This window comes from Peromyscus californicus, unplaced genomic scaffold (assembly GCF_007827085.1).
Source record: "Peromyscus californicus insignis strain IS unplaced genomic scaffold, ASM782708v3 Scaffold_22__1_contigs__length_63687245, whole genome shotgun sequence".
NCBI lineage: Eukaryota > Metazoa > Chordata > Mammalia > Rodentia > Cricetidae > Peromyscus > Peromyscus californicus.
Window position 1 is genome coordinate 26,451,742 of NW_026294525.1, and position 22,099 is coordinate 26,473,840.

The window sequence follows — 22,099 nt, forward strand, 5'->3', positions numbered from 1 at the left end:
AGGCTGTGTCAAAGAAAAGAAAAAAAAAAAAGAAAGAAAAGGAAGGAAAGGTAGCTGAAGCCTGGGAACAAGCTGTGTTCTTCCATGGTCTCTGATTCAGTTACTGCTCCAGGCTGTGGACTCCCCTCAATGATGGACTGTGGTATGGAAATGTAAGCCAAATAAACCCTTTCCTTCCCAAGCCACCCTTGGGTAGTGGTTCATTATGCAACATAAGGCAAGCCAGGACACTGATCTCCTAATTCCCAGAGCCATCCTCTAGCAAGCTGCTAACTTGCACTTATCTTTGTTTGGAGGGTTTGGTTGGAGACCCAAAACTAAAAAACAAAACAAAGCAGAGGGACTCTCCACTCTGCACCTCCTGTCCTGGTGGGTGACTCTGTGTTTGTATCATTTCTGGAAGATGTCCAGGAACTGGGATGCTGTAAGAGTCTCCCCAAGTCGCCGAGTCCACACCTACCTTCTGGACACTGCATGTGAATAGAACCATGACAGTGTACATGCCTTGTGACAAACTTCCTGTGCTTAAAATATTTTCAGGGTTCAGGCATGTTGTAGCATCACTTTTTTTATGTTCAAATAATGCCTTTTATAAACATTTTGTTTATCAATCAGTAGTTGGTAGTTAATTGAGTTGTTTCAACTTTGGACTGTTATGAATAATGCTGCCATTAGCATTTGTGCAGGGAGGGGCAGAAGGAGAGAAAGAGAGAGGGAGAAAGAAAGAGGGAGGGAGAGAGAGAGAGAAGGGAGAAAGATATATATATATATATACACACACGCACACACACACATATATATAAAGATATACATGTGTAAAGGTGTATATGTGTGAAGATATATAAGTGTAACAATATACATATATATGGAGAGAGAGAAAGAGACAGAGAAAAAAGAAAGATCACAAATTGTGTACAGGTTTCTGTGTGGACATAGGTTTTTCACTCCTCCTGGGTGGAATTTGTGGGTTCAGTGGTGAGTCTGCTTAGAACTGCCAAGCTGTTCTTTAACCTTTGACACTCTTACCAGCAGAATGTGAGTGCTCTATTTCCCTACATCCTCAGCAGTTACCTGGCTTTGAAAATTCTAAGTATTTTGTGGGTATACAAGTAGGTCTGTAGATGTGATTTCTATTAAATGAAATTCGGTGTTTCACAGTGTTCGATTCAATAGCGTTTAGCACATTCACTAAATTGCAAACCCAGCACCACTGTCTAATCCCAGAAGAGTCTACCACTGCAGAAAGCAATTCCACAAAGCTGGGCAGTCACTCTCCCTTCTGACCCATACCCTTGTCCCAACCCCATGGCACCCAACTGATCTTTCCTTTTCTTTCTAAGTCACGGTTGGGTAGTGTTTTTATCACAGCAACAGAATCCTATATTCTACAGATTTGCCTCCTCTGAGCAGTTTGCATCAATAGACGCACATAGTGTGTGATCCACTGTGACTGGCCTCTTTCACTTATTGGGAGTAGTGTTTTCAAGCTCTACCCTTGCTACAGCCTGGATCAGTCCTCTGTTCTTGCTCACTGCTGAAAAATAGCCCATTGTTTGGGCCTGGTAGTTTAAGCTATTTTCTTTCTTTGCCCTTCCCCGCCCGAACTGTGCAAAGGCCTCAGGCCACACACTGCTGTCTAGGCGTTACATCAAATCTATTATTATTCAGAGTTAAGCTTGAACTATTTAGTGCAAGCTCAATAATGCGTTTTGACATATTTTAGAAATTTTGCCTTTTTACGTTATCTGTGCATCAGATGTGGGCTATTGTTTAAGATGGCCTCAAAAAATTGAGAAAATAATATTTTATTGCAGGGTTATTTTTTTTTAAGAGAAAAAGGAAGTAATGTACGATGTTACGTTTTTTTTTCTTTTAATCTGTAGAATATCTTTTTTTGGGAGGGAGACCATTTGATTTGCAGAAAAACAAGCCGGTTGTGGAGGTATTCTTGTTACACTTGTGAAATATGCAGCTCATAGAGATGCCAGCAGGTCACCAGGATGCCTTTCTATTTTTGAAAATGATGATTAGTCATATACAAGAGCAGAAGAAAGGCAAGGTTTATTCCACATTAGTGGGATTGTATTTTAGAACAAGTTGAATAAAATCTAGAACTGTCAAATTTTATAGCTATGTTACAAAAATCATTAAGTTTCTTACTGGTGATAAATTGTTCCATTAGCTTAAACTTAACCAAAGATTTACGTGACACCACGAAGTATTTATTTACTTAAATAAAAGTGCAGTGGGGTCCCTTTATATCAAGGGGTCTCCACTGTTAATCCCAACTGGGGAAGGAAGTATCAGGTGCCTTTCAACAGTCACTGTAGCTGGATCTTCATGTCTATGGGAGTCACATTTCACACATCCCCATGAGTACTGAGATCTGTGAATCCTGAACCTTTACTATAGGGCAATACAGAGTAGGTTCCTGTGAACTTCTGGCTACATTTTTGTCAACCAATCAGTACCTTACTTGTTTTATAAGGTGCCCTACTAAATGAATATAAATGTGTATGTGTACACACACACACACACACACACACACACACACACACACACACACACACACTGTTGATTTATAAACAGTGAACTCATGACCAATAGTATTTTACCTTATGCCTGAATGAAGCTTCTCTAGCACATGTAACTTTTCCCCAAGGCTTTTTTAATAATCTTCTCTTGCACTGAGGAGCAGTAGGCAGTGACGGTACCTAGAGGCCCTTGAACAAAGAGACTCACCAGTCATGAATGCATGGAGGAAGAAGCCATGACAGTGAACAGGACATGTGAGATCTATAACAAGACGGCAGAGCTGCCTCTCTGACCTTAGTGTGGAAGGTGTGCATTGGGCCATCCAGAGGTGTCCTTGTTCTGTGCATGTCCAGGAGAGACTGGAAAGTGTCATGTATACTGACCTCGGCTGTTTCCTAGCAACTCCAAACTCCTCTATATTCCTCCTACAGAGTGGTCAGTCCCAAAGGCTCACAAATGGCATGCCAGTATTAACTCCATTCTTCACTGTGTTGATTCCTTTCATTGGTGCTGTTTAAAAAACACTGACAAGAAGCAGCTTCTGGGGTTGATTTTTGGCTTAGTTTGTGGAGCTACTGCATGGAGATGGTGGAGAGGGCATGCTCATAGGAGAGCGAGGTGGTTTGTGGCATCGTAATCTACCGTCAGGAAACAGAAGATGGGAAGTGGGGCTAAGCTCTAAAACTTCAAGCCCACCTGCGCTTCAGTGGCCCACTTCTCCAGTCAGCCCCCACCCCCTAATGGTTCTACAGTCTCCCAGAATGACGCCATTGGCTGAAGACCAAGAGATCAATCTCATGGGCCCATATGGTGTATGTTACATTCAAATGTCAGTAGCAAGTATTTGGATAATTCCAGCCCCTTCCAAGGAGTCACTTCCAGATACCCTCAAGTCTTAGTGGAGGCAGATCCTAGGGGTCCTGGAGAAAATGTAGGCTGTCCCTGGAGTGCCTACAGAATCTGCAAGGATAGGAAAAGAATAAGAGGGGCTGGAGATATGACTCAGTGGTTAAGAGCACTGGCTGCTCTTCCAGAGGACCCAGGTTCAATTCCCAGCACCCATGTGGCAGCAGCTCACAACTGTCTGTAACCCCAGCCACCAAGTAATTTGACACCCTCACACAGACAAGCATGCGGGCAAAACACCGGTGCACATAAGATAAAAATAAATACATCATTGAAAGATAAGAACATGTTTATGATACCAGAGTGATGTGATTTTTTTAGAAATTATAATTTGATGAGCATTTACTCTGGATGGGGCTGTGGTAGGTGGGTATTGAAGTATTTTATCAATAAATAAAGTTTTTTCCCTGGCCTTCATATGTCTTAATATTGAGTCATTTTTTTTTACTGTGGGATTATGTTTTTGCCCCACACCATAATTACATATTTGATTGTTAAAATTGTTTCTACCGTCTCAAATGCAGTAATTTTTAAAGTAATTATGAGTAGCTCCTTGGTATACTAGCAATAAACGTCATTTTTCCTCTTGGTTGGCATCTCTAGTTTTGATGAGAATTATGACACTTTTCCATTATTTAGACTCCACACAACCTATGAGGCTCATTTTCACTGAGCACTTGCTCAGCAGAAGATAGATAATTGCTTGATAAATGATGAATGAATGCCAAGCATAGAATTTATTAGATACATAGATAGCCACTGAATGTTTTTAGGAGCACCTGTGAACAAACCTCCTTTTTATGCACCACAGGAAATGGAGAGAAATGTGTTGAATTGTGGGGTGAAGGGTGAGAAAACTGAAATCTAAAGGTGCAAATGCTTTTACAATTAAAAACATCGATTTTAGTCAGAGTAAGACTTGTATGACTTCTGGGACTTAGAGGCCAGCTGTATTTGTTTTAAAGGGTTTGGGTTTTGGGGACCAGGGAGATGGCTCGGTGGTAAAGTATGACTACTCAAGCATGAGGGCTGGAGTATGGATCCCCAACATCAACATAAAAGCAGTGTGCATCTGTAATCCCAGTCCTTTGGGGCAAGAAAAGCAGATCCTCAGGGCTAGCCAGGATAGCTAGAACAGGAGCTCCAAACACTGAGAGACTGCCTCAAAACATAAGGTGGAGAATGATAGAGGAAGACACTGGCCTCTGGCCTCCACAAGCACGTGTGCACTCATGGACACACACGCATGCTCATACACACAACACACAAGTTTTAAAAAGGGTTCATGCTTCTGAGTAGGATTAGACTTCTAAATATTTCACAACTAGATAGTGTATGTTTTCCAAAGCATTTAGAAGAAACCTAGTCCTTGAACATGGTTAGAAAATGGTTCTAATAATAACTTGATTCAAGATAGATTGCCAAAGACTTCCGGCAGCTAAGCAAACCTTCCACTCTTCAATATGGAGCTTTCAATGTAGTTATAGAATCATCATTAATTCTACACTAATTTGGCTGGTATCAGTCAGGTAAACTAATGTCTGTGTGGGTGTTTTATAAAGGTTAACTTGCAATGTGTCTCTGCTCTGTTTCTCTAGTTATGTTAGATTAGTAACAAATGATTTATGAGCCAGAACTAGTTTGTGGATCATGGTTTGAAGAATGCTGGTTTAGGTGACTGTCTCACTTGGACCTGACACAGAGTCTCACATCATTCAGCCATGTGTTACCAATGGCTCTCACACCATTCAGCCATACATTACCAATGGCTCTCACACCATTCAGCCATACATTACCAATGGCTCTCACACCATTCAGCCATACATTACCAATGGCTCTCACACCATTCAGCCATATATTACCAATGGCTCTCATACCATTCAGCCATACATTACCAATGGCTCTCACACCACTCAGCCATACATTACCAATGGCTCTCTGGACACTTAGCTTGTATTTGTACTTATGAAAGATCATTGATACATATTACATAGAGTAGATGATACCCTTTTTAATATATTACTTTGTATTCTTTACAGTATACACACACACACACACACACACACACACACACACACACACACACACGTGTGTGTGTGTGTGTGTGTGTGTGTGTGTGTTTGACTGTATTTCTGCCATATTCAAGAAGATGTCCCCACTCCAGGGTTGTAATTTGTTTTACAAATTGACTGGTAATGAGTCTAATAATGAGTTGACATTAGCTTCTTCAGGCATGAAAATTTAATAGATGAGTGCAGACCAGCTGGAATCCTTTCATGTGCTTTCATAGCCAAAGTTCCTTAGGCCTCCCCTTGAAGTACAGCACACTCAAAGCCATGTTTCTGTGTTGCTGTACATACCTGTTCTACATGTGTATGAATTGATTTTTTTAAAATGCTAGTTAACAGGATGTGGGCATCAGTCCCAATGTAAGTAAAACTCCATTATCATCATGGTGGGGTGCTTGGTGGCATGCAGTCAGGCATGGTGCTAGAGCAGTGGCTGAGAGCTACATCCTGATCCATAGGCAGCAACCAGAGAGAGCAAGACATTGGGACTGACATGGATTTTTGAAACCTCAAAATCCATCCCCAGTGACACACTTCCTCCAACAAGGCCACACCCACTCCAACAAAGCCACACCTCCTAATCCTTCTAATCCTTCCAAACAGTTTTACTCCCTGGTGACTAAGCATTCATATATATGAGCAAGTTCTTATTCAAGCCACCACAGCAGTCACTCTTCCACAAATCAGAAGAAGGAGATTCCTTCTTGACTAAAATTCACATTGAAGAATCTGTTTTCAGTCAGGCTCTGCTACTTCCCGTCTGTGTGGCCTTGGGCACATGATTCAGCCTCACTGAAGCTGTTTCATTTATACAAATAGACACTGTTGTGGATTGGATGTGAAATGTTTTTACAAACTCACAAATACTTGCTCCCTAGATGGTTGCACTATTTTGAAAGGTTGTAGAAACATTTGAGGGTGGAGCCTTGTAAGACAAATTGCTAAACGGTCTTATTAATAAAAAACCTGGAGCCAAATACTGGGGTGAAAGCTGGAAGATCAGAGAAGCAGAAGTCAGCCACGTTCTTACCACTAGGAAATCCTCAGCCAAAGAGAGAGCTACTTCCTGTATACTCATGACTATATACCACTGCCTGACCTCTGTGTTTAATGTAATAGCTGGCTTTTCCTTCTGATCCCCAGGTAAGTTTTATTGGGATGCACAAATAAAATATCACCACAGAGCCTCACTGGAGGAAATGGATTGCTGGAGGACAGGTCTGGAGGTTTATAGCACCACTCATGTCTGCTTTCTGTTTTCTAATTGCAAACACAGCATGACCAGCCTCCTGATGCTCCTGTAGCCTAGCCTTCCCTACCGTGATAGACTATTTCCTCAAACTGTGAGCCAAGATATACCTTTCTCCATTATGCTGCTTTTTATCAGTTATTTGGTTATAGCAATAAGAAAAATAACATATACAGAGATTCACCTCTTGTGATTTTTAAGGATTTTTAAGAAGAAATAACAGTTATTTCTTAGCCCAGTACTTTGCATGTTGTGTCCAGATACATGGCAGTTATTCAGACAGCCTTTTATGAATCAAAGCTATGGGTTTTTCATGAAGTAATATCTTAAAGACACTTTCTGGTTCACAGTAGGCTTTAGTTAAGATGTGCATATTCTCCTCAGTGGCTTGATTACATTCCCTCCCATTCTTAATCTTTTCTGGCTAGAATTATTTCTCCCTCAAGTACTTCTTAGCTGTTAACAGTTTAATTCTTCTGGATGTGAATTATTTTTTTTTCAATGCTGCTATTTCTTGGCATGAGAGCAATTAGTGCTATCAGGGTTTTCTAGTTACATCAACATTTAAATAAGAATATACTGCGTGTACTTGCTCCTAATACCCTTCTGAGACATCCTGGAAGGACCCACTTCTTCTTGGGCACTGGGAAGGTGTAAAGCATCATGAGAGCACTGTTGAAATCTGCTATAGTATTGTTGGGGGGGCTTCTGAAGCCCCACCCTTAGCTTAGGAGATATTGGAAGTGGATGGCTGATGGTTGCTGGGGGAAGGAAAGTCACTTTTCTTTAGGGGTGTGCCTCCTATTAAGATTCCATGCTTTCAGTGGATAGCCTTGTACCCGTGTGCACATAGGTAGCACTAATTGGACTCAGTGGGCTTGATTAATTAATTAATTATGAAAGGAAGATATGAAGTTGATAAGAGGATGTGACTGGGTGATCTTGGAGGGAATCGGGGTAGGGGAAGGGGTGGTACATTGTATGGTGCATGTGTGAAATTTTCAAATGAAAGTGGAAAAATCTATTATAATCATTGTTAGTATTAAGGATAAGTTTATAATTTTATATTATAAGCACTTGTCTTAGTTAGGGTTTCTATTGCTATGAAAATAGAAACCATGACCATGACAACTCTTATAGAGGAAAACATTTAATACGGTTGCTTACAGTTCAGAGGTTCAGTTCATTATCATCATGGTGGGACACGGCAGCACACAGGCAGACATGGAGCTGAGAATCCTACATCTTAGAGGCAACAGGAAGTGGCCTGAGACCCTGGTGTGGCTTGAGCATATATGAGATCTCAAAGCCCGCCTCCACAGTGACATACTTCTTCCAACAAGACCACACCTACTCCAACAAAGCCACACCTCCTAATAGTGCCACTCCCTTTGGGGACCGCTTTCTTTCAAACCATCACATTCCACTCCCTGGCCCCAAAGACTTGTAGCCATATCATAATGCAAAAATGTACAGCCTTACTTCGAAAGACCCCATAGTCTATAACAGTCTCAAACTTATTTAAAAATCTAAAGTTCAAGGTCTCTTCTGCATGCAGTGTCTGAACTGTAATCCCCTGTAAAATCAAAATCAAAAAGCAGATCACATACTTCCGACATACGATGGCACAGGAGACATATAATGCTCTATGAGACAAGCCCATGGTTGGTTGAAAACACAGCTTTAATGACTGGAATTGGTAAAAAGGAGCAAGACTATGATTGACAAGTGTCCTTGATCCACAATGAATGCTAAGCAAATGACTATGATTGGCTAAGTAGGCATCCTCCGTGAGTTGTCTAGAAGACAACTTCCTGTGCTGTGTCCCCGCATATATTGGAATATCAGGTCCAATAAAGCCTTTTCTCTATAGGGCCCCATGTTTTTTTCTTACTTAACTTTTCAGTACTTTGGGCTGGGCTATAAACACACAGAAGCAGCAGAGATACCAGGGAGGAAAGACAGTGAGATTTGGTACTAGTTTCTTTTTTTTTTTTTTTTTTAATTTTTTTTTGGTTTTTTCGAGACAGGGTTTCTCTGTGTAGCTTTGCGCCTTTCCTGGAACTCACTTGGTAGCCCAGACTGGCCTCGAACTCACAGAGATCCGCCTGGCTCTGCCTCCCGAGTGCTGGGATTAAAGGCGTGCGCCACCACCGCCCGGCTGAGATTTGGTACTAGTTTCTAATCTCTGGTGCTGGGTTCCTGAGCAGCCTTGCTTGTGACTGACAGCTGGGTCCCAAGCTCTGGGCTCAGCTTCCCAGCACAAAATCCTGGCAACTTCCACCTGATAGCTAAAGAAGTGACCATTACTAGAGGCCTTAGGCCTGCCTGCTAGCAATACCCGCAGACCTGAATTTTCCCTGCAGCCCCAGCATGGCCTAATGGTTTAAGACTGCCTACTGGTCTTACTTGAAGGACTCCTGCCCTCCCATCCCCCAGATGCCTACACCTTCATGGTTCTGGCTGGCCTACTGTTCAGTTCCTCAAGAAAGTCCTCTAGGTGTCCTAGCTTCCAAGCAGCAGTAGTGACCAACTGTGTCTTGACCCCCAAATGCTGTCCCAACTTAGGCAGGTATCCTGAATCCTGGCAGTAGCCATTGATAGTTCATGAGTGTGCAGGGCAGGAAGAAGGGAAATTGAAATGAGAAAAAAAAAGAATAAAGAGAGAGAGGGGAGTGGAGAAGGAGCAGAGACAGGGAGCAGATTGAAGTTTTCAAGGAGCCAGAGAGGAGAATCTGCAGGTCCTGGTCACCACAAAAGGTTCCAGGGAACTGTCTAGTCTTCAGCGTCAAGGGACTCAGACTCTAGGCTTAGAGTTGTAGCAGTTGTCCACTGCTAAGGGCCAGAAGCCCCAACATCCGAGGCCCATATAGAGACTGTAACACTGGCAAGGCGAAGTCCACCATATTTACTCTGTATAACATGAGAAGATCTGCTTCTCTCTGGCCACTGCTGACACTTGCTGCTGGCAAACACAGAAGGAAAGGAAAGGTGTTAGAGACCAGCGTTTGCGGGGCTTTCTGCCCACTCACAATTTCTATACAGGAAGAGTAAAAGAACCTTAATCCAACCAACGGGCGACCCTGCCTGCTGCTAACCTTGCCTTATAAACTGAGTTGGCTACAGATGTGCAATAGGCATTTACAAAGAATGTTGGGTAATATGGGACAGCTCACAGCTGTAGTTGAAAATCTAGTGTTCTATAAACACGTTGTCTTACTTGTGTCCACAGTGAAACTCACCTGTATTTCGTGGCCCACTTACATTATCTGGCATAATAACAACTCTCAACCTTAATTTCCTATTACAACTCTGGCTTTTTTTCTCTTTGACCAGTCTGGGTGAGTCCTTGGTTTCTCTGTTTCTTAAAGTACATCAAATGATTTTTGCTATGTAGTCGGGCTTGAAATTCCTTGGTTTGGTGATTTGAATGAGAAAATTCCACCATAGGCTCCAGGATTTGAATGCTTCCTCTGCTGGTGGTGCTATTTGCGGGGAGGTTCAGGGGTTGAGGCCTTGCTGGAGGAAGTACGTCACTGGGGGTGGGCTTTGAGTTTAGATAGCCTTACCCCATTTCCCGATCTCTCTCTGCTTCCTGGTTTCACTCGAGGATGTGAGCTCTTAGCCTCTGGCTGCCATGGCTGCCACTTGCTACTGTTTCCCTCCTGGGATGGACCCTTATCGCTCTGGAACCATAAGCCCCAATAAATTCTTTCTTTCATAAGCTGCTTTGGTCATAGTATCTTATCACAACAACAGGAAAGCAACTAATATACTTGGTCTGTTATTAGGACCAGTGAATGTTTTCTGAGAAAAACCAGACAGAAAATGATAGATTTGAAGGTTGTCATAGTTTCTTTGACTTTGGATTTTGGGACCGTAGTACGAAGGTCCTTGAGCCACAGGTCTCCAGAGAAACCAGGAAAGTTAAGCATGCAGGATTGTCTTTCCAATGAGAAAGATGTGGAAAAACAAACCCTGTTCTTCCATCTAGAAAGCTAGGAATTGATTAATAGCCTGGTGCTCTGCGTTATATGTTGGGATAAGCCATATCCAGTTCCTACAGCCAGGACCAGAGGTGGCTAGTAATCTAAATGACCCTTACAGCCAGGGGCTCCCTAGTCTCCTAAAATCAGGGCTAGAGATCCCTAATAGTCTAAATGACCCTTATAGCCAGAGGCTGCCCCAAGCTCCCACAACCAGGACCAAAGGTGGCTAATAGTCCAAATGACCTCTAGGCTATCTGTATTACCGAGACCAGGCCTTCCTTAGGCCTGTAAGCTAGTACAGGTAGCCTGTCTGTCAAACCCATCTTCTTGGAAGAAATGACATGTATCCTGAGTCGAGTGTCAATGTAATTAAGCTTTCTTGTGCTCTGGGGATTGAACTACACCAGGAAACTTTTCCCAAGTTGGACTATGTTATAAATATGCTGACAATGAATCACCTGGTTTCACACTTTTTAGAAGTCTTGATGCAGGTTGACGAAGTCTATCTGAACTGAATTTCCATTCCCGTCTCCTTGCGCCGTTCACTTCCCTGCCTGACACCTACAGAGACACCCCCCACCCTTCCCTTGGAGAACAAAAATAGCCATAGGCAGGGAGGGTTGTCTGTGTTCAGTGACACTCCACTTCTAGACTCTGAAGTTTGAATTCATGTAATTGTCATATGCCAGAAAATGTTCTATTTATGTTTCTCAGCTATTGAAAAACACCCTTGTGTCCTTGGAGGTATGAAAACAAGTGACAGGTAGGATTTGCCAAGTCCAGCCTTATAGTTTGTATCTGTGTTCCTGTTTCAGTTTGGTAGCATAAAGTACTTCGTTCCCTAGATTGCAATAGCATTGGAAATAAGTCTTAGTAATTTTTAAAAATTATTTTATGGGCTTGGATGCTTTTCCTGCATGCATGGTAGTGTACCATCTGTGTGCCTAGTGCTCATGGAAGCCAGAAGTGGGCATTGGATCCCCCGGAACCAGAATTACTGACCGTTATGAGCTATCAGTGCTGGGACTTGAACCCTGCTCCCCTGGAAGAACTCTGAACTGCTGAGCCATCTCTTCAGGGCTTAACAGTAAATGTCATCAAAACTTTTTTTTTTTTTCGAGACAGGGTTTCTCTGTGTAGCTTTGCACCTTTCCTGGAACTCGCTTTGGAGACCATGCTGGCCTCGAACTCACATGCTGGCCTCGAACTCACAGAGATCTGCCTGCCTCTGCCTCCAGAGCGCTGGGATAAAAGGCGTGTGCCGCCGGGCGGTGGTGGCGCATGCCTTTAATCCCAGCACTCGGGAGGCAGAGCCAGGCGGATCTCTGTGAGTTCGAGGCCAGCCTGGACTACCAAGTGAGTTCCAGGAAAGGCGCAAAGCTACACAGAGAAACCCTGTCTCGAAAAACCAAAAAAAAAAAAAAAAAAAAAAAAAAAAGGCGTGTGCCACCACCGCCTGGCTATCAAAACATTTTAAAATGTAGCAATGCTTGTCTTTAGAAACTGTAGCTGTTGTCTTATTTGGTCTATGTGTAGCAAGTCAGGCCTAAATGGTTTAAAATCACATGAAAGAGTGAATGCAGGCTTAGTTACATTCATGCTGCTCTCCTCAGCCATTAGTGCCCATGTTTATTTTTCTGTTCTGTTACTCTCGCTATCAGTCAGTGAATGATGCCTTGCCTCATGACTACAGACAGCTGTAGAAGCCCCAGACATCTCATGCAGATATGACATCCAACAAAGAATACTTCATGTTTTTTGTGCTTTTGTATTGGATTTTTTTTTAATGTGTGTACACATGCGTGGGTACCTGTGTGTTTACATGCATGTCAAGGCTGAAGTTTAACACTGGGTGTCTTCTTTAATTGCTCTGTACATTATAATTAAAAAATTTTTTTTGATACAGAATCTCTCACTGAAACCAGACCTCACCAGTTTGAGTATACTATCTGCCAGCAAGCCTCAGAGATCCCCTTGTCTCTGCTTCTCCAGTGCTGGTAGAGTACTGAATAATGGACTTTTTAATGTGTGTTATTGGCGATCAAACTCAAGGTCCTTTTGTTTGCCTGGCAAAACTCTCCTTGGCCCCGTGTGTTTGTTTTTAAAGGCAAACTTTTCTAGGAGAAGCCCCTTTCCCTTACAGATCTTCCCTTAAGTCCGGAGACCAGATCAGTCTCTGGTGATGGAACTGAAACCATGTGATGATTGTGATGCTCTTCTTCTCTGTGTTTGAAATGTGCCTGTCTTCATAGGGTGGTTTCAAGATCCCAGAACCAAATCAGGGTTCTGATGACAAAAAAAGGAAGTAAGAAGGGAAAAGGGGAAAGAATCAGCTACCCCCCACACAGCTAGATTCTTAGGTCAGAGCACTCTGTGGAAGGCTGTGTGCTTAGATCCTCATAGCGCTTGGTCATTTATTTCCTTCGAAGACCCTTAGAGAATTTTTATTACAAGATATTTCCCTAAAAGCAATTCTATTGATTTTCCACTTTCATAGGTTATATTTGTTTTAGTTTTCAGAGCTAAAACCATTATTCCTATCAGATTACATTTTAAAAGCAAAGTACCCTATTTTTGCCTACTTGGTTGTTTTCCTAAAATCTGTAACACTGCAAAATGCCATAAAAATATAAAAAAGACAAAAGCTACACTGTTTTGATCATCTGGACTCATCAAAGCATTGTCTAATTTATATTGTAAAAACAACAAAAGTTGTTTTTAATAAAGTATATTAGCAATATTTTAATAATTCTGTCACACACACACACACACACACACACACACACACACACACACACGCACACACGCAGTCTACTTTGTTATCTCCATGGCTGTTGTGACCCACCTCCCAAGTGCGAACACTACTTCCCCATTTGAAAAACATCAAGGCAGACTGTTATTAACCCCAAGCTGGCCTGCAGTGAGAGCCCCCAAACCCATGAGGAGTATGGGCTGAAGTCCCACTTGAATGATATTTGTGGGAAAACATCTCTTGTTACAGAAGGCACTCCTTCTCAGGACATAGAGGCCAGGCTTCTGGTCATAGTTCTGCCTTTACAGGGCTATTACAGTGACCACGTGACTTAGCTCTAGTTTTGATATCTATAAAGCCGGGGTTGGGGTTTTGTGGTTTACGAGGTTTCTGTTAGAGGCAAATCTGTTCCGTTTAACCATGTGACCCCAATTTTTTGACCTTTATTTCCAATGGTGAAGACGACAGCAGAGTCAATGATGGTGTTCCAGTGCAATACAGTCGTGCTATAGTGTGTGAAAATGACATGGCACGAAAAACAGTGAGACAATGCAAGATCATAGTAACCAGCACGTCGGCATAGCACTTGTGCCCTGGGAGACATTCCCATGGAACCCGGACAAATTCCATCCCCGCTCCAGAAACTGAACCAGAGGGCAACTATGAGAGCCATACAAAAAGGAAATACTAGAAAGGGTCATTTTTTTTAACTAAAATATTTGCAAACCTCTATTTCTACTTATACTGAAACATAGACCATGACTATTTACAGTACAATTTTTCCCAAAGCTCTAGGGATGTCTTCTATTCTTCTTGAACTCTCAATGTTTCTTGAAATGGTCACAAAAGTAAAAGCTAAAAGACCCTGCAAAATTGATTTAGGAAAACAAATTTCACGTGGAGGGAAAAGCAATGGCCTTTAGCTGGTCCAGCCTTTTTTCTGACCCTTCAGAACCGATTCCTAAGCTATAAATCAGTCGTTTAGTTAAATCAGTCATCCGACTATTCATTTCTTTTCTCAGCACACAACTTTCCCACATTTCTGAGGGGTGTTACTGATTTAGGGGAGCTCAGTTATATCTAAGGACTTGGGGGAATCTCTTCCCTAATGAACTGGGAAGTAGGTAAATCTGATACTTGGAAAGTAGCCTAGGGTAGGGCGGCAGTGAGTCTCATCTCCTTGGGTCTGGATGGCCTCTCTTTCCCAGTTCTGTTTGTGAGAGTCGGGAACATTTTTTTTTAAGGGTTTCCAGAGAGTTAGTTTTTAGTCCTCTGGTCAGGGTGACTCTTCTCCATTCTGAGGTTCTGTGTCCAGGACGTCTATCCCAGGAGGGTTCCCCATGGCTTCTTCATAGGAGGGTGGCAGGCAGGTCAAGTGCAGGGTCCCAAAGACCGGCAGTGGAGAGTAGGGGACACTCTGCTCGCTGCCCCAAGGTAGGCTGGGCAAGAAGTCAGTTACCTCTCCAGAAGGGGACTCTGGGAGGTCGATGCTGAACACCTGGCCTTGGGGCCGTGGGGCCTGGCAGCGTCTGTACAGGAAGAGCAGCAGGAAGGCCAAGAAGAGCATGATGGTGGCCGGAAGCAGGATGCACAGGAAAGGCTCCACATCCGCCTGGGTGGAACTCAGCTGCTGGGTGCCCTGGAGTAAGGAATAAGAGGAGTTCAAACATGAGGGAAGGTGGGCTTTGCAAGTGTTGCTCATGGACCCTTAGGTGAAATAATGTGAATGACACCCCAAAGTGTGCATTCAGAATGTCCAAGCACACAGTGATATTGAAGTTAAAATGTTAGAATACCTTTACATTGGTATTCTAAGAGTAATATACCTCTTATTCTTTTCACTGGGAACCCTTATCATTTATCTACTTACTTTGTTTAATATTAGGTCAACAGTGTTTTTGCTGGCACAGAAGACTCACATAATGTTCATCTTTAATTCTGGAACAAAATTTCACATGGTTATAAGTTCATATCACATGTGAATAATTGATGAGTTCAGATTTGATAGCTGCACTTAGAGTTATAATTAAGCCTGATTATGTAATATTGGTATGACAAATATAGAATTGAAAATTTATTGATCTAGATATTTATTTTTATAGGAGATGCTGAGACAGTCTTACTATGTAACCCTGGCTGGCTTGGATCTCTTTGCCTGTGACTCCTGGGTGCTGGGATCACAGGTACACACCTGTGACCTGAAAGTTTCTGAAATTTTAAGAAAAAGGAATTCACACATAATCCAACACGGTGACTCAAACCTGTAATCCCAGTACTAGGGGAGGGGAAGGGGTGAAAGCATGAGTCTAGCCTTGGCTACATAGCGAGTTTGAGATCAGCCTGGGGTACATGAGTCAAAACATACACGCAAATTACATGTAAATTTCTATATAACCTAAAAGATCTTAATTTTGTAGTGTTAGCTAAAAAGAAAAAAATAATGGTTCCTGATGGAGTAAATAATATCATGAATGGAAGAGTTGAAATGCAGCCTAAAATACTGCTGTAATTGCATGTATATTGTTTTAAGATCAGTCACTAAGGATGTATTTCAAAGTTTCTGTATTAAATAAATAAAGCACAAAGTAAAAATGCAAATATCTGCAACCATGGGAAAGAAAATATCTTAAAGGTGAAGAATGTGTTTAAAAATAGTAATAATAATAATAATAATAATAATAATAATAATAATAATAATAAAAAAGAGGACTGGAGAGATGGCTCAGAGGTTAAGAGCATTGTCTGCTCTTCCAGAGGTCCTGAGTGCAATTCCCAGCAACCATTTGGCGGCTCACGACCATCTGTAATTAGATCTGATGCCTTCTTCCAGTGTGCAGACAGAACACTGTATACATAATAAATAAACAAATCTTTAAAAATAAAGAAAGGAGGAAAGAGAGAAAGAGAAAGAAAAAAGAAACAAATGAGATAGCAAGCTCCAGCTGGAGAGATGGCTCAGAGGTTAAGGGCACTGGCTGCTCTTCCAGAGGTCCTGAGTTCAATTCCCAGCAACCACAGGGTGGCTCACAGCCATCTGTAATGAGATCTGGCGCCCTCTTCTGGCCTGTAGGGCTACCCATAAACAGCACTGTATACATAATAAATAAATCTTTTTAAAAAATGGTTTTTTTAAAAAAAGAAATAGCAAGCTCATTGTGTGAGAATAGAAGGCAAAGGCACTATCGTGAGAGTTGATGCTCTCCCTTCTCACTTTTACTTTTAGAGTTCTGTCTGATTTTGATGGGCAGGACAACGGGCTCATCTTGCTTTGTGTGGATAATCTTTTCTTATTCCCTAAAGACTTTACAATGTGTGTTTTCTGGCTCAAAATGAGATGGTTGATTCTGTGCTTATACTGCCAGATATTTTATTCTTGGTAATGTATGAATTCAGCTCTTTTAGCTCAAGCAGCCTCAAAACCAAAGGCCTTCTTAAGGAGCAGAGCAACTGTGATCTTTGGGCTGGACAGCTATCTCTTTTGTGACCAGGGAGAACACTTACCATCTCTGGACATGAGTTTTCTCCTCTTGGTAATGGAAATAATGGTGTCTGATTTTGAGGATTAGCAAAGGAACAAAGTGAATTACTGTGCATAAAGATCTCAGTGAATGGTGAGTCTTTATCTTCATGTTTCAGGGGACTCAAATTTACTAACAGTAAAATACTGAAGACAGCTGGGTGGTGGTGATGCACACCTTTAATCCCAGCACTTGAGAGGCAGAGGCAGGTGAGTTTGAGGCCAGCGTGGTCTACAGAGTGAGTTCCAGGACAGCCAAGGCTGTTACACAGAGAAACCCTGTCTCAAAAAACAAAACAAAAAAAACCAAAAAACGAAACAAAACAAAAAAAAACCCCAAATAAATAAATAAATAAATAAAATACTAAAGACAACCAGGAGAAACCTAGAAATTGTATTGATAAGGCTAGAAAATATGATAAGCATAAAACCTAGCATTACTAAATTCATGTTTATTATGTATATATGTATATATTCAGAAAAAAAAAGTAATATATTTTGTGTGTGGCTGCTGTTTTTTTAAACTAGAGATTTCTTTTGTTTCTTCTATATAATCTAGTTAATATCAGAATAATATACTTATAATCTATTGTGACATAACATAGGCCGTTGATTATAAAAGTATAAAGATTCATCAAACTATAAAGGAATCCATTGAAATAACAAATCAAATTTGAGTAAAAAGGAAAGTTAACTCTAACTGGTTTCCTCTTTCTAGTTTAATCATTAATGTGCTAAAGCTACCATCACCTTTAAAATAACCATCACTCCAAACAACACAGATCATTTTTTGCAATGTGTTTTAAAATTTATTCTATATCAATAACAGATGATAATGGTTTCTGGTCTACTGTGGTCATCAAATTTTAAATTCTCTATTACACCTGATAAATTTAATATGCACTGGATACAAAGATACTTAACATTCTATTTAAAAGATTTTATGTAACAGATGCTGTTGTGTACAATGATGCCACATTTAATATTATCAATATGAGTTTCAAAAAACTGGGAAAGGAAAAATAATACATTCTTAAATGAAATCATTATTATTGTTGGTTGATTACTTTTGTCCAAACACTAAATAGTATTAGAAGTGTTTTTGTTTTGTTTTATTATTTAACATGCAGAGTACTACAATCTCTTGAGACAAAGTACTCTATTTTTCCACTTAAGAAAATTTCAGAGTTGTAGGGCAAATGCATTATAGCATTCTTAATTTCTGTATTTGATTATTCATGTTATGATTATTGAAATTGTTGTGTGCCCTTAATACAGAAAAGTTATTATTCCTGCTCAACAGCTCTAAAATCCTTTCCTGTACTCCAACTTGCTGCTTAACTTCTAAAAATTTTCTGAGGTTTGTGTTTACTTAGGGACATTTTAGAAAAATACTGAGATTAAGGTATAACACGTGAAGGATCTATCTTTCTATATACCAGTATGCTTTTCTATAAATTCAGGTTTAGGAGATTTTAAACACCAATCTCTCCAGCTCTCTAGAAAATGAGAAAATAAGTTTATTTCCCTTTCTTGTGTGGTCAGCATGCCATTTATTTAGGCTCTGATTGTAACATCTTTGTTCTTAGCTTTCTATAATTTTTTTCTTTAATGTTGCTCAGACTGACACTGTCTTGGTGATTTGCCAGACAACTCCAAGCAGCTGCTATATTTCTTAGGAAAAGAGAAAACTCCTTAATCCCCTGCCCTCCTTCCTGAAGATTAGCAGCGGTTTCTGCGGACTGTTAGACACACGCTCACCACACAGTCAGGAACAACAGCCTAACCTCTTAGTTCGTTTATAGTGTCTAGACATTGCACACGGAGCAAAGAACACATCTAAAACACATCAAAAAGCTCTTGGTTCCTAGACTCAGGTGTTCTTCGATCTATAATTGATAGAACAAATATTCCTATGATACACTTGTGATTGCCAAGCCCTCCCCAAACTCTCAATCTATAATTGATGGAACAAATATTCCTATGATACATTGGTGATTGCCAAGCCCTCCCCAAACTCTCAATCTATAATTGATGGAACAAATATTCCTATGATACATTGGTGATTGCCAAGCCCTCCCCAAACTCTCAATCTATAAGTGATAGAACAAATATTCCTATGATACATTGGTGATTGCTAAGCCCCCCCCCCACATTGCTTCTTACAGACTGCTAATCAGAGAACTCATATTTTTATTATATCAATTTAATACTCCATGTGGCCACGCTAAGTTTTAAAACCTGAAAACACAGGCGACGTTGGATTAAAGATCTAAGAAACGTACTTTGGGGGAAGGAATGGCTGAATCCATAGATACAGACCTGCAGCTGGGTCTCCAGAAGTGGTAGGCTTGGTTCACTGGTTAGCCACTCGTACGTCCCCCGGCCAGCATGGCCAAACTTCCTCCAGCTGCTGCCCAGCAGTCCCCTCATGTTTCCATCTGCTGATGCCCTGGCCACCCTTCCACCCTGCTGTCCAGATTCCACAATGCTGCTTGCTCTTGGCTGGGATTCCGGGAGCGTGTGTTGGTAAGCCTGTTTTCCGATGAGTGGTAACTGGGAAAATAATCCAAGCAGAGGGACTTCTCCGGACTGGCTTTAAACTCAGTGCTTTTGGATTGGTTTTTGTGGCCTTTCTCACTAGCAGGGTTGGAAAGTGTTTAGAAATGGGACAGATTCCAGGTGAGGTTCCTGTGTTGCACTGTTACAAAGTATGGTCTCTCTCGGTGCATCAAGAGCTGTTCATATTTAGATGTAACTAAGACCCGCCTCCTTTCCTTACCATTTCCTTCTCAGAGACATATCTGATCAAGCAAAACCACACAGACTGAATTATCCTCAACGATTTCTGGATTCTATAGTACAGAACGGCAAAGAGGTATTTGGTAGAGAAGCAAGGGCCATTAATAATTCTTCACTGAATTATTTAGAGGAAAGATGCTTAATGATAAAATTGTACAGAAGCCAGATGGACAATAGCTAAGATTGTTTGGATGTGATGTTTGCTGATTTCATTTTTAAAAAAATTGAATTACCTGTATCTAAATAGCCTTCCTTCTGATTATCTTGTAAACTTTATACAAATACTGACAAGCTTCAAATAAGAGGTTTTTAGATTGAATGTTTTCTAGGCTAACTTGGGGATATTTAATTACATGTTTGTGCTAATTAATATTTGGAGCATTGTCTTAGCCTGTTTATTGCTACTGTAACAGAGTAGCTAAGAGTGGGGAAACTCATGATGTGTTACAGATCTGAAGTCAGCAAAGTCTGCTACCAAGGTGCTAGCATTTGGTATGTGGTGAGGAGATGTTTCCTGTGTCCTCACCTGGTGGAGGACAGAAGATCTGGCTAGTCATAAAGCTGTGTGACACCTTCATAAGGATACCAGTCCTACTCAGGAAGGAGTTGATATCATGGCCTAATGACCTCTGAGGCCCATCTCTCAATTCTGTCACCTTGGCAATACCTAAATTTGGGAGGGGACACATTCAAACCACAGCAGGCATGGTGTTGGGGATGAAGTGATTGTCACAGACTGAAATATTTCTTAACTTGGATTTTTTTCTCCTTAATTAGGATTATCATCTATTGACCCATGGTGGCCTATGGCTATGTTTTAGGGAGTCACAGACTTACAGATAGGTGCAATTTGTGGGGGAGGACCCATAGTTACTATTGACTTTTCAAAGACTACTGTCCTGCCTGGAACTTAGTCCTTGCCTAGTTCACTTGTGTTGTGAATGTTTGCCTGGTTTCCCGGTGCCGTCTCAGTATCCTCGTATACAAGTCTTTCCTGCCTTTTCTTTTTATTTATTCTGTTTATTGTGCAGTTAGCTGACTTTGTACTTTCAGTTAAGATACTGCCTTGTTTGTCAAGACATTATACCAGAAGCATCCCAGCCACCTGTACCTTGTTGTGTGGCACTGTTCCTGGGGTGATGTGAACCAATGGCTACCCACCTCAGATAGAGAACTGATCACAGACCAAAGTAACTATACCACCAAAGTTCAACATGCTAGCCAGTTTGTTTTTGTTGGGTTAATTACAGCAATAAGAGTGAAGGGTTATTTACAGGAGCAGAAACGACAACTGAATCACCAGAGTCCACCTCAACATAGGTGGCAGATCATGACACCTAGAAACCTGAACTGCACTGACCAACCTGCAGGCGACTGAATGGGTTAGAAAGCTCAGACCAAAGAACTAAGTCTGAGCTTCTTCCAGGCAGTTCAGCTTGTCTGAAAGTGTCTCTCAGCAGTCCTCCTTATTTCTGTATTTTGGGGAAGGGAGGGGTCTATTGAATCTGGTCAGTTTTAGGGACTTCCTGGAGCCATTGAATTGTCTACCTCCAGAGCTTGCCTGCAGACTGGAATGTTTTACACACACACACACACACACACACACACACACACACACACACACACACACACTTTAGAACAGCCTGTTTTTTCACCTGTAAACATCCTGTGTCTTAGATGAGCTTCCCCGTTATCTCCCCTTTAACATCCTGTCTTAACCCAAGGAAGGAGCCGAGACCGAGAACAGCAATCATATACCTGTGAAGGTGGCGGGCGATGGTTCTGTGGTGCTTTTTGAAGTCAAGAGGCAGATGGTTAGTGAACCAGTAAAAGCCTGTTGTGAAGCACAGGGTTTGTCTGTGAGGCAGATTGGATTCCAGCTTGATGGGCAACCAATCAGTGAAAGAGACACACCTGCACAGCTGGAAGCAGAGGATGCAGATATGACAGATGTGTTCTAGGGACAGACAGGAAGTGCCTACTAGACAGGGAGCCTGCTACGCTACTCCAGAATTTTGTTACAGATCATGAATACATTCTCAATTAGAAAGCTGCAGTTTGGGTCCTACCCTGTTCTTCCATCCCTTGACTGGACATAAAGTAACTGGTGTATGTGCACAGCACGTTACACTGAAAAACAAAACCAAAAATGAAACAAAAACCCTGAATGGCCAAAATTCTGTTTTGGCTGACACCAAATGGAGATGATCTGGAAGAAGGCACTGTTCTGTGAAAACACCCCCTTTCTACCTTAGTGGCATGCTCACTTGGCTCTCACCT

The 22,099-nt window shown here is 41.5% G+C and overlaps 1 protein-coding gene and 1 pseudogene across 1 annotated transcript; one reads left to right on the top strand and one right to left on the bottom strand.

Annotated features, from left to right (window-relative positions):
• Window positions 1-13,908: 13,908 nt before the first annotated feature.
• On the bottom strand, window positions 13,909-19,713 carry Smim28 (small integral membrane protein 28). The gene is made up of 2 exons (XM_052750618.1): window positions 19,340-19,713; window positions 13,909-15,139 (listed from the first exon to the last, which is right to left on the bottom strand). Exons 1-2 carry the CDS (start codon window positions 19,448-19,450, stop codon window positions 14,777-14,779), a joined length of 474 nt encoding a protein of 157 aa, XP_052606578.1. The 5' UTR covers window positions 19,451-19,713; the 3' UTR covers window positions 13,909-14,776.
• Window positions 19,714-20,258: 545 nt separating this feature from the next.
• Window positions 20,259-21,804, top strand: LOC128118739 (small ubiquitin-related modifier 2-A-like; annotated as a pseudogene).
• Window positions 21,805-22,099: the final 295 nt, after the last annotated feature.

Bases quoted from the DNA above. Each gene is read 5' to 3' on its own strand.
- Smim28 (XM_052750618.1), bottom strand. From the start codon at position 19,450: ATGAGGGGACTGCTGGGCAGCAGCTGGAGGAAGTTTGGCCATGCTGGC. The intron at 15,140-19,339 runs GTCTGTATCTAT...TCCTTACTCCAG, and splicing joins TTCTGGAGACCCAGCTGCAG to GGCACCCAGCAGCTGAGTTC.